The sequence below is a fragment of the Geotrypetes seraphini genome, chromosome 16, assembly GCF_902459505.1.
Source record: "Geotrypetes seraphini chromosome 16, aGeoSer1.1, whole genome shotgun sequence".
In the NCBI taxonomy this organism is placed as follows: domain Eukaryota; kingdom Metazoa; phylum Chordata; class Amphibia; order Gymnophiona; family Dermophiidae; genus Geotrypetes; species Geotrypetes seraphini.
The window spans coordinates 39,708,480-39,720,621 of record NC_047099.1 but is presented as its reverse complement, the minus strand read 5'-3'; the positions used below and the strand labels follow the sequence as shown (position 1 = coordinate 39,720,621).

Below are 12,142 nucleotides of genomic sequence, written 5' to 3'. Positions count from 1 at the left end.
TATCCAAAATTTTTATCTGGGGATTGAAAGAGTTACCCAAATTCACCACCAAGTCCCAAAGAGCATCTAAGGTGACTTCTGGGGATTTAACAACAGAAAAAGAATTTGCTTGTGTAGTTAGGCATTGTTCTTGTAGTTGGTTTACCTCGCTGAAGCCTTGTTCCTCCTTAGCTTGAGGTGTCCCGGTCGCAGGTTCATTCAGGAGGAATGAATCACTCTTGAGATGTTCCAACCAGAGAGCCATAAACTGGCCTCTCGGGACGAGAGTGCTTCCTTTCAGGTGCACTCTCATCTCACGGTGAGCTAGCTCCCTGCGGCAATGGCTGCAGAGGCGGCGTCCTTACTTCGGGGCTCAGAGTAACATCAAGCCCTAGGGTGTTCGCTGCAGCACTATCTCTGGCGGCGTTTCCAGCGGGCGACTCCCCGATGATTCTTGCTCTCGTTGAAAACATCTTAGAAGGTCATCAATGGTAACCAGTGGGGTTCTGAGCGCTGGGAGGTACCACTAGCGCTTCTTCAGATAGGGGGTCTTTTCTTTTTAAGATATCCTTGCAAATGTGTTGTTAGATATCGCTCTTTAAAATATGTGTTTGTAGATCCGTCCCATTTGACTAGTTTTCTCTCACTGAAGCGCCTTGAGAATGAAGAAATAATTGCACCTAAGTAATAATTAGCTCTCTTTTCAGCAGTAGTTAAAGAGATTTTAATTGTTGAATATGTTGCTTTAAATTATTCTACTTTTTAAATCTTGCATTCAAAGTTTGAGGACTGGTGTGTGATTAAGCTAAGCTGATTTTTTCCTTTTAACAACTTCGTTGATTTATTTTTCAGGATTGAAAATAAATGTAATTTTATGATGTCTTGATCACACGTTTTGTACAAGATGTTATGCTTGGAATATATTTTGAAAATTGCATAAATAAAAAAAAAAAGAAATTGGACCAGTTGACATGGAATTACCCTTTTGTAAATGCAGTGCGGGACCAGTATTACCTTCACTGTGCCCATTCTTATACTCAGGTTGGGGGTTTTTTTTAGGAGGGAGGGGGGCACTTTCACATTTTTTATTTTTCTATAGCTCATCAGCTCCTTTAGGCCTGAGCATTATGTCTGAATCTCTCTCTCCTTTTTCTATCATTGAGCTGTTTAATTTCTCTCTGGCTGTGTTCTCTGACATGTCCCAGAAAACTCCCAGTGGTTTCAAATAGTGCATCCAGTATGGCAAGGCCATATCAAGAACTGATCCTCATAATTGGTGCTTGGGGCCTAACCATGATGCTCTCTCATCATCTCTGTTTTTGGCCAGATGTATAACTCTTTCTACTTTCTGCTTCTATTTACTTCTGAAGCTCTCTGTGATGAGAATTTGAAACTGGCCAAGTAATTGGCTTGACAATAATAAGTTGTGGATCTTATGTAAATCACATCCTTTGATGTCTCTGCCATTAATTCATGATAAACCCCTTGCTGTGGTGAAGGTCTTTGATGTCTTTGCCATTAATTCATGATAAGCACCTTGCTGTGGTGCTCTTTACTCTGGCACGTCCCTGATGACATCATCAAAGACGCAGCAGAGCAAATCAGGGCAGTAGAAGGCCCCGAAGCAGCATGTGTAGAGTGCTGCGGATGCTGCTTCAGTCAGCAGGTTTGTTGGGACCGCGGGAAGGGAAGGGGGCGGCAAGGGACTAAGTGAGCCGGTTAGATGGCGGGAAGGGATGGGAGGGTCAGACCGCAATGGGAGGGTCAACGGTCGGGACCGCGGGAAGGGAAGGGGGGCGGCAAGGGACTAAGTGAGCTGGTCATACGGCGGGAAGGGATGAGAGAGTCAGACCATGATGGGAGGGTCAATAGGGGTTCGGGTGCTTCAAGGAGGGGTGCGAGGGGGGGGGGTGCCGACAAAGAAATTACTTACTGTGAGTGAGGGGGGAGCCGGCAAGACCGCAGGGACCGTTTTATGCGCGCATGCACACTCCTGCCTGCCACGGACATACGGATCACAGATCACGCAGGTAGGAGTGCGCATGCGTGCTTAGCGTTTTATTATAGTAGATTCCCTCTGTAATTCCCCCACCTGAGCACTATGTATAAATGTACCTTCTTTTCCAGTTTGCCTGTCTTGACTAGATTATAAGCTCTTTAGAGCAGGGACTGTCTCTTCTATGTTAAGTAGTAGTATTTTTGAAGGAGAGGTCTAATTTGATTAAGATCGTGTATATTTTGGCAGGCTGGATTATACTGGTTGCCTATAGCTTCACAATGAAAGATTAGGCCAGGGGTGTCAAATTCAATCACATAAAGGGCCAAAATCTAACACACAGGTTTAAGTTGCAGGCTGAATTTTTTTATTAAGATACTTAGGGCAGGATTCACTAAACCTCCCTCTCATTTGAATAGGCAAATCAGGCAGCAGTAGTATTTACCATCCCTTTCCTCTAATTCCTAGTCTCGAGTTTGATTTTTTTTTTTTTTTGCTACAGCACACTAAGTGGAAGATTCCAGCATATTGTCTACAATGACACCTAGATCTTTTTTGTGGATGGTGATGCCTTAGCTGCTCCCTAGCATCTGGTAGCTATACTTATCTATCCCCTCTATTAAAAAACCCCTTAAAAGCGTTTTTTAGCATCAGCTGGAGCGCTGAATGTTCTGTGCTGCTCTTGACACTCAGAGTTCCTATGAGCATTGGGAGTCGTGTAGAGCATTCAGCGCACTGGCTGGCACTAAAAACTGCTTTTGCGGTTTTGTAAAAAGGTGGGGTATATATGGTGCTGTTTGCAGACTGCGGAATCCACCGTTTTAGGATTTAAAAGCAAACTTGATGCACATCTCCTTACGAGAGGCATAGAGGGATATGGATGACTAAAATTATGCCAGGTGTACACCTGGCTGGGCCTCCACTTGTTCGGATCGCCGGACTTGATGGACCGAAGGTCTGATCCGGAGATGGCAGTTCTTATGTTCTTATGCAGGATAGATCAGTTTCACATAATATGAGATTTCCAAAAATGGAGCTAATTTTGTCTTGCTTGTCCATGAAGAACAGTTATTTTCTCTTTCAAATGGTATTAAGACTAGAGGACAATCCATGAAACTAAAACGTAGCAGATTTCAGAAATTTAAGAAAATATTTTTTTCATCCATGGATATGTAGTTCCAGTTACTCCAAGATAGACATGACTTCACACATATAGGCATGGTTATAAAACCAGAACCATCATAGCCTATACAGAGGACAAGAAATTTGTTGTTCACCTTAAAAAAAAAACCCTCTCCATAACTATCACCCACCTGAGAAACACTTCAGTGCGAGTTTTTTGCCCTTCTCATTCATTTCATGGACCTCTGGAATGCTGATCTACAAGGAAAAGACAACACATTAAGGATCTAGATCTAAGGATACAAAGGTGGGAATGTCTAGAACTCCAAACCAAACTAAGGATAGAGACACAAACATTTTTTTGAGAAAAGCCAGGTTTTCAGATGTTTGCGGAAAACTTGGAGAGAGCTCAAGTTCCGAACAGGGGAGGTAAGGTTGTTCCAGAGCTCAGTGATTTTGAAGTGGAGGGAGGTCCCTAGCTTTCCTGTATGGGAAATGCCTTTTAGCGAGGGGAAGGAAAGTTTTAATTTGTGGGAGGATCTGGTGGTATTAGGGTTTGAGGAATTCCATAAATATTAAATATTGAACTAGGCCAGTTACTGGGCAGACTTGCACGGTCTGTGTATGGCCGTTTGGTGGAGGATGGGCAGGGGAGGGCTGGGAGGGTGTAGATGGGCTGGAGTAAGTCTTAACAGAGATTTTGGCAGTTGGAATCCAAGCACAGTACCAGGTAAAGCGTTGGATTCTTGCCCAGAAATAGCTAAGAAGAAAAAATTAAAAAAAAAAATAAAATTTAAATTGAATCAGGTTGGGCAGACTGGATGGACCATTCGGGTCTTTATCTGCCATCATCTACTATGTTACTATGAGGGATAAAGGGAGGGAGGATACCATATAGGATTTTGAAAGTTAAACAGGCGCATTTATAGTGGACCCTGGCGATTATCGGAAGCCAGTGGAGCTTGTTCAGGAGTGGGGAGACATGGTCAAATTTACTTTTAGCGAAGATGAGCTTGGCCGCGGCATTCTGAATCCGTTGGAGTCTGTGGAGGTTTTTCTTAGTTAGGCTTAAGTAGATAGAGTTGCAATAGTCCAATCTGGAGAGGATGATGGATTGGACAAGGAGGGTAAAATGTTTTTGATGGAAGCAGGATCTAACTTTCCTCAGCATGTGAAGGCTGAAAAAGCATTTTTTTACCAAGGATTGGAGGTGGTCATTGAAGGACAATGTGGAATCAATGATGATGCCCAAGACCTGGCTCGAAAACTCAAGCTGCAAGATGGACCACTGGTCTGACCCAGCAGCGGCGATTCTTATGTTCTATGTTCATTACAATTAGTATTACTATTATAGGGGGTGGAGTCAAGGGCAGAGTTTGGGCGGTGGTACTCGGTTGGTATTTGTTAGGCTTAGAGCAGTGGTCTCAAACTTGCGGCCCACCAGGTACTATTTTGAGGCCCTCAGTATGTTTATCATAATCACAAAAGTAAAATAAAAGTTTCTTGATCATATGTTTCTTTAGCTATAAATTACAATATTATTATTAAAACTTAGCTAAAAGGAAAGATTTATAAACTATAAATAATTTTACCTCATGCAAAATTGTCATTTCTTTAATAAGACATTAACTATTTTTTCTGCGGCCCTCCGAGTACCGACAAATCCAAAATGTAGCCCTGCAAAGGGTTTGAGTTGGAGACCACTGGCTTAGGGGGTATTTGGCTTGAAAAGGTTGAGAAACACTGCTTTAGGGTTCTCCCCCTCACCCCTCCCCCAACACACACAAACACACTCTTACTTTGTGAGGGGGAAATGTGAGTAGAAAGAACAAGGAAAGAAAAAAATAAGGGAGGAGGCTAGTAGTGGAAGGCATGGAACTGACGAAATGTATCATTTTGAAGCTGCCTAGAGAGGCAAAACTTGGCACTGGCCCCAGATACAACTTTTACTTTTCTTTTTGGTAATGTTTTATAGCTAGTAAACCCCAACAGCAGAAGAGAAAAGACACAAAAGTGAAACTAAATGAATATTTTATCTGAGATGTTTGCTTCACAGTGGAGTGGCCCTTTAATAAACTGAGATTACTTTTCAAGTGTTAAATTTCTCTTTTAACAGCTACTTTGAAAGTTTGTGACTGAATTTAACTCTTGCATGAGCATCAAGTTAATGGATAACAAAATCTGCGATCAGAACAAAGTGCAGCAGTTGTGTGTCTGGGTAACAGCAGAGTACAAAGTTCTCAGAAGCGAAAGGGCTGTTCCTGGCCTGATCTGGGTTGGGCGGTATGGGAAGTAAGATGCTGGATTCAAACTTCTCTGCTGATAGCTGACAATATCTTGAGACGATGCCTAACTCCAGAAAGAGGCTTGTCTTTGGAGCAGTCTCTCAGATTCACCGCTAATGCTCATCTCAAATATTTATTAATTTAAGCATTTATATACCACTTATAGTCTAAGGTTTTACATTCAGGTACTCAAGCATTTTTCCCTGTCTGTCCTGGTGGGCTCACACTCTATCTAATGTACCTGGGGCAGTGGGGGATTAAGTGACCTGCCCAGGGTCACAAGGAGCAGCACAGGATTTGAACCCACAACCTCAGGGTGCTGAGACTGTAGCTCTAACCACTGTGCCACACACAGATTAATATCTGTTGTTGTATATGCAAAATTACTTTAGAGATGTTATGGCTTTCCAAAAAGAGAGCGAATAGGAGGTTTGTATGTCTCCACCAATCAGGGACACAACTACTAAATTTCATCGGGACAAAAACTTGAGAATATTGCCAAAATTATTAATTCTTGAAATGTTCTCTCCTACTAAAATGGGGGAAAATACAAAATACTGTCTTCACTTCTTGTGCCCTATTCTGCCAGGATCTGCACCCAGCCCCCCTTACTCCCTTCCCTGCCAGGCTCTCCATCCTGTCCCACCTCCCTGCCCTGTACCATGTCCTCCTTCTCTCCCGATATCCGAGCCTGCCATTTGACCTCTCGGAGAGAACGGGAACCCGAAGGCCTTGAGCATGCGCAGATGCTCAAGGCACAGCACGAAGGAGGCAGATCTTCGGGCACCGGCATGTCCTATGCGTTGGAGCCGGTGCCAAATGGGGGTAAGAAATGTGATCGGGTAGGTAGGTGGATGCCTGGGGGATGCCGGATCGCGGTGGGGAGGGGGTGCGACGCGAGCGGAGGGTGCCAGATCATGGGGGGGGGGAGGGTGCCGGATCGCGGGGGGGGCGGAGCTCGTAAATAGAGGCACGCTCAGTTTCCGAGGTGCCGATTTTGCGAATGTTTTGCTCGTCTTACAAAACACTCGCAAACCGGTGCACTCGCAAACCGAGGTACCACTGTATTTATTTCAGTCGGTTTCTAAACATTGTTGCTCATTAGTAATTGTCAGGGTTATTTTTTGTTACTAATTGGAGATCTTCTATTGCAAAAGAGTTGCTTAATTTTAGAGACCAGTGATTAGGTACTAATTTTTTAAATAAAAATTATTTTTGAATAAACTATAAGGAATGGGAAGGAGGAGTGGGCATATGGGATTACAAGCCTTCCCTCTGACATCGGAGAGAAGGTTTCTAGGTCAGCTGCGTGCAAGAATCGGGGGGGGGGAGGGGATGTCTAAAACTGGGATTTTCAGTGGCCAATTAAATATCCGAGATGACTCAGTGAAAAGGCAGACAACTGCAATTTTGAATGAGGGAATTGATCACCGATGTAAAGTGGAAATGAGCTTCAAAATATGCAAAAATCCAGCCATCAGGGACTGCGAAGAGAGATACCTGAAAAAGTGTGCGCGGACGCCTATAGCCTAGTCCTGTGCCTTGCTTCTTCACCCTACACTCTCTAATCAGTGCCCAGGAGAAGGAGGGAAGGTGTGCACCAAGGCTCTCTGAAATGACGTGCCTGTGCCGTTCTACTTCGTTCCTTCTCCTACAGTGGAGAGAGGATGAAGTCCACATTGAGAACCTGATTTTATTTTTGTCTTAAACCTTACAGGAACCTGCATATTAGTTTCAACAGCTCAGGCAGGCAGCACCCTTAAAAGTTTGATTTGTGACATCAGAGCAAGCTAACCTTGGAAAATGATTGGCTGCATTGCTCCGTCTCTTCCTTTCCTATATCCAGCGTGAGGAGGTTGCAGTCAAGATGATGACTTTATTGCAATTTGTTTTCATCCACTGTTTCTGTGTGATGGGCAGCTACTTGGTACATATTCGGATTTTCTGGACAATTGCATTTAACGGACACCCCTCCCCCCTTCCGAGCATCTGGCCCGTAATATTTTCTTCTATTCCCAACTCAGGGGTACTTAGTAGAAAAGGGGGTTAATTTTGATGCCCAACTTTTATTAATTCTAAGTTACTACTATTTTAGGTCTTATACCTACATTTCCCCTTCTTTTTTTGGCCCAGTATTTTCATTTCTCATACTTTGCTTTCAAATAAAAGGTATTCATCTTTCGTTATGTTATCCCCTCCTTTCTAAGCAAAATTCATTCCACCTCCATGTTGGTACACTCTTGTAATGAGGCTTCCAATAATAACCAGTGGTGTCCTCCTGATTTACTTCAATTTATAATGCAAACTCTTATTGGTGACAATAATAGATTTACACAAATGCAATCAAAAGTTAAACAATTCTTTGTACATAGATCAACATATAGCTTTAGTAAACAGTCAACCACAGGGCCTTGACCTGCAAACAGATAGCTTGCAGTTTTGTCAAGGCCCTGAGGCGGTGGCGATTCGCCACAAAATGATCATCGACCTGGCTGTGCTTTGTTGTTATTAGTGGTTCTTACTTGCTAAACATTTACCACATGCAAAAGTTTTTCTGCTTACGATGCTTGGGCGGAAGAGTGTGGGTACACCTTGCCGATAGTCTGAGGCTTTTCTTTCGCTTGATCTAATCATTTTGTTTTATTATATAACCAGCCTAGGTATAGATTGGATATATATTTTAAAAATACAGTACAGCGGTAGAAGGGAAAGCTTCTGTAATAAGGATCTAGATCCCTTCAGCAACACAAAAACTAAATTTCACATCAGATAAAAATGACCCTCCTCCCCCCCAAAAAACCAACACCACAAAAAGCCCCCACAACCTAAAAAAAACAACCTTCCCTGTCTCAGAATTCGGAAGGTAAATGTTCTTTCATTAAACTATAAATTGTGCTGTTCTTTGTCTAGTCCTTCTTGGTTAAACCTGAGTTTAAGCTTGGAAAACAATAATCTTATTATGCTAGAATCACGAAGAGGGAGAAGGGGAAGACCAGCTTTCAGTTTTGGAAATAATTTTCCATGTAAACATGATGAACTTTCTCAGACAAATGACAAATTCCAACTTCAAAGGCATTTTTGCTTGTTATGCCAACCTTACCCACATCAGAAGCACTATAATAAAAACATATTATACTTGTTTTTTTTATCTGGCATATTAAATATCAGATGTCCGTGTTTCATAAATAAATGCAGAGGGGACTTTTGTTGAAGAATAGAGTGTTTCCAAGAGCAAGGCTGGAAAACAGCTACAGAAAGAAAATAACCCTTGTGACTCCGGTAATATACTTGGAATATAAAACAGATGGGAAACACTCATTTTAATTCAAGTAGTTTTTTCTTTGCAATTCTCTCTCTCTTTCGCTCTTGATTTATTGATTACTTACCCTGGGTTTGTGAATTTCCTGCTTCAGTTTAAAAAAGTTCTTCGATCCAAATAACATCTTTAAAGATCTTCATGCTGGACAGGAGTGAACCAGAGAGATCATAGATTTACAAAGGACTAAAAGAAAATTAAAACCAAAATTAGTCTCGAAAGTATGCACAGAAGAAGTTGCACTCTCTGTCCTGGGAGTTGAAAGTTGGGTTTGTTTTTTTTTTCTTCCTGAAGTAATTTCCTAGGATTATTGGGGGAAGGAGGGTTACTATCAGCTGATCTGAGGGGGCTTGTTTTGAGTTTTAACTGCTCATATTACTTCTTGTCCCCACCCTGCTCTCATCGGTCCTCATTTCTACTTCTGGAGGCTCCTTCTTAGTCATCGCCATAGTGAAACTGACACGGCAGAGGGAGGGTGGTGGGTAGGTGACACAGAAACTGTGGCTCCAGCTTTTAAAGGAGAAGGAGCCCTTCCCTCCACCACACTTATCTCCGATTGTGGAATTCCTTTATTTGCCACACAGTTTATCAGAGCATAGCATTGTTTATAACTTTTGCAAGCAGAAATACAAGCATACTAGTTTTTAAAAATAGAAACTCAAAATTTTGCAAAAAAAAAAAAGGATTTCTGTAACGTCCCTTCTGGAATCAATACTAAAGGTGTTTCACCTCAACCCACGAACCGGGTCTTGCAGAAATCCACACATTTTTCTCTCCATTGTTCCTCCCACTTGGCTGAGAATTCCCTCCTGCATTTGCCATTTTTGCAAACAAACCAAATCTTTCTGATTTGCTCTGCTTCTTTTTTTTTTTTTTTTTTCTTAAATTTCTTTTTCAATAATAATAATAATAACTTTATTCTTCTATACCGCCACAATCTTGCAACTTCTAGGCGGTTTACAATCAAGAGTGCTGGACATTCAGCGAAATACAATAAGTAGATATTCAGAGGAAATACAGAGATCAGAGACCTCAGGAGGCAATAGTATAGAAATACAATTTGCTGAGCGAAAATGTAATATGTACATTTTAGTAGGTAATGTCCGACAGGACCTGTTGGGGATAAATAGCAACGTAAAGTTACGATAAGATGAAGATAACAGATTATATTTATAACAGTGCTGTAAGTTCAGGTGGAATAAGGAGGGGGGAGGGAGAGGGAGGGTCAATTGTTTAGGTATTTCTGGAACAGGTATGTTTTTAGGCGTTTCCTGAATTCCCTGTATGTAGTGGGCGAAAGCAGTTGGTCTAGGTCTTTGCCCCATAGGACTGCTTGGTGAGAGAGAAGGTGTTCGTGGTGTTTTTTCATTTTGCAGCCTCTAACTGGAGGGGAAATGAGTTTTGGGTGTGTGTTTCTCATGAGTTTGTTATTAGAAAATGCGAAAAGGTCCGTTATGTACTTGGGGGTCAGACCATATAGTACTTTGAAGCAGAGGCAGGCAAATTTAAACCTTACTCGGGCTTCCATTGGTAGCCAGTGCAGCTGCCGATAGTAGGGTGCCAATGGCACAGTGCAGAGTTTCTCAACTTCTTCAAGCCAAGTACCCCCAAAGTCTAACTAATATCAACTGAGTACCCCCACCCAAGCTCTGCCCATGCTCCGCCCCAGACCCCACCCCCATAATAGTATTTAGTTAGTTAGTTTTATATCCCGTTCTCCCTAACGAGCCCAGAATGGATTACAGGTTAACATAGAATGTAGTCATGATAGGGTAAAATACATAGAATACAATCAAGACACAAATATGTTTATCTGAATTGGTCTAGACCAGTGGTCTCAAACTCCTTGCAGGGCCACATTTTGGATTTGTAGGTACTTGGAGGGCCTAAAGATTGGAGGGTGGCCAATGTTACGCTGATTTTTAAAAATTGGGCTCCAAGGGAGATCTGGGAAATTACAGACCGGTAAGCCTCACTTCGGTGCTGGGCAAAATGATAGAAACGATTATAAAAAATAAAATTGTGGAATATGTAGACTGAGTTGGATAACCTAAACATGATTTAATGAGACGGAGTCAGCATGGGTTCAGCCAAGGGAGATCTTGTCTCACGAATTTGCTTGACTTCTTTGAAGGTGTGAATAAACATGTGGATAAAGGTGAGCCAGTTGATATCGGATACCAGTTAGTTATTGGATAGAAAACAGAGGGTAGGGTTAAATGGTCATTTTTCTCAATGGAGGAGAGTAAACAGTGGAGTGCCGCAGGGGTCTGTACTGGAACCGGTGCTATTTAACTTATTTATAAATGATCTGGAAATTGGAATGACGAGTGAGATGATTAAATTTGCAATGACACTAAACTGTTCAAAGTTGTTAAAACACATGCATTGGTAGCATGGAATATTGCTACACCTTGGGTTTTGGCCAGGTACTAGTGACCTGGATTGGCCACCATGAGAACGGGCTACTGGGCTTGATGGACCAATTGGTCTGAGCCAGTAAGGCTATTCTTATGTTCTCATGCCTTATTAAAGAAATGACAATTTTGCATGCGATAAAACTCTTTATAGTTTATAAATCTTTCCTTTTGGCTAAGTCTTAATAATAATATTGTCATTTATAGCTAAAGAGACATATAATCAAGAAACTGTTTTATTTTACTTTTGTGATTATGATAAACATACCGAGGGCCTCAAAATAGTACCTGGCGGGCCGCGATTTTGAGACCACTGGTCTAGATAGAGGATCTAGTTCTAATATACATTAATATCCAGAGCTTTGGAGATATTGCCTTTTTCCCTTATCTAGCCTGCTGCTCGTACCGGCCTGGCACCCTCAAAAACCTAAAATGCTATTTTTTAAACTTCTTTAGAGTCTCCACAAGGCATTTTAGGTGAAAAATTTCTGGCAGCAGCCATCTTGGATTTTTAGCTAACTTTTTTCACCACATTCTCTGGCAGTGAAATCCAGAGTTTAGTAACATGTTGAGCGAAGAAATATTTTCTCCCGTGTGTTTTAAATTTACTACGTAGTAGCTTTATTGTATGTCCCCCTAGTCCTAGCATTTTTGGAAAGGGTAAAACAATTGATTCACGTCTATCCGTTCCACTGCACTGAGTATTTTATAGATCTCTATCTTATCTCCCTTCAACCATCTCTTCTCTAAGCTGAAGAGCTCTAGCTTCTTTAGCTTTTATTCATAGAGAAGTCGTCCATTTGTTACCCTTCTCTTTTGAGATGCAGTGACCAGAACTGCACATAATATTCGAGGTGCAGTTGCACCATGGAATGATGCAAACGCATTATAAACATTCTAATTTTTGGTTTTAATTCCTTTCCTAATAATTCCTAACATTAGACATACAGTCAAACCTTGGTTTGCTGTAGGAATGCCACAAAAGAAACACACACACAGAGTCTTAGAATCGGGAGGAGGCACTAGC

The 12,142-nt window shown here is 41.8% G+C and overlaps 1 protein-coding gene across 3 annotated transcripts in view; it reads right to left on the bottom strand.

Moving 5' to 3' along the window:
- The window catches only part of MTMR11 (myotubularin related protein 11), a 37,010-nt gene extending 27,842 nt beyond the window's left edge, over nucleotides 1–9,168 (bottom strand). Inside the window, exons 1-3 of one of the 3 annotated variants that reach the window (XM_033924617.1) lie at nucleotides 9,091–9,159; nucleotides 8,769–8,884; nucleotides 3,289–3,355 (exon numbers count right to left, since the gene is read on the bottom strand). In XM_033924617.1, the coding sequence (XP_033780508.1) occupies nucleotides 3,289–3,355; nucleotides 8,769–8,825 (124 nt within the window). In that variant the 5' untranslated portion in view covers nucleotides 8,826–8,884; nucleotides 9,091–9,159. Of the gene's footprint in view, nucleotides 1–3,288; nucleotides 3,356–8,768 lie in introns of all 3 variants that reach the window. The other 2 variants (XR_004537266.1, XM_033924615.1) reach the window with 2 other exon arrangements.
- Nucleotides 9,169–12,142: the final 2,974 nt, after the last annotated feature.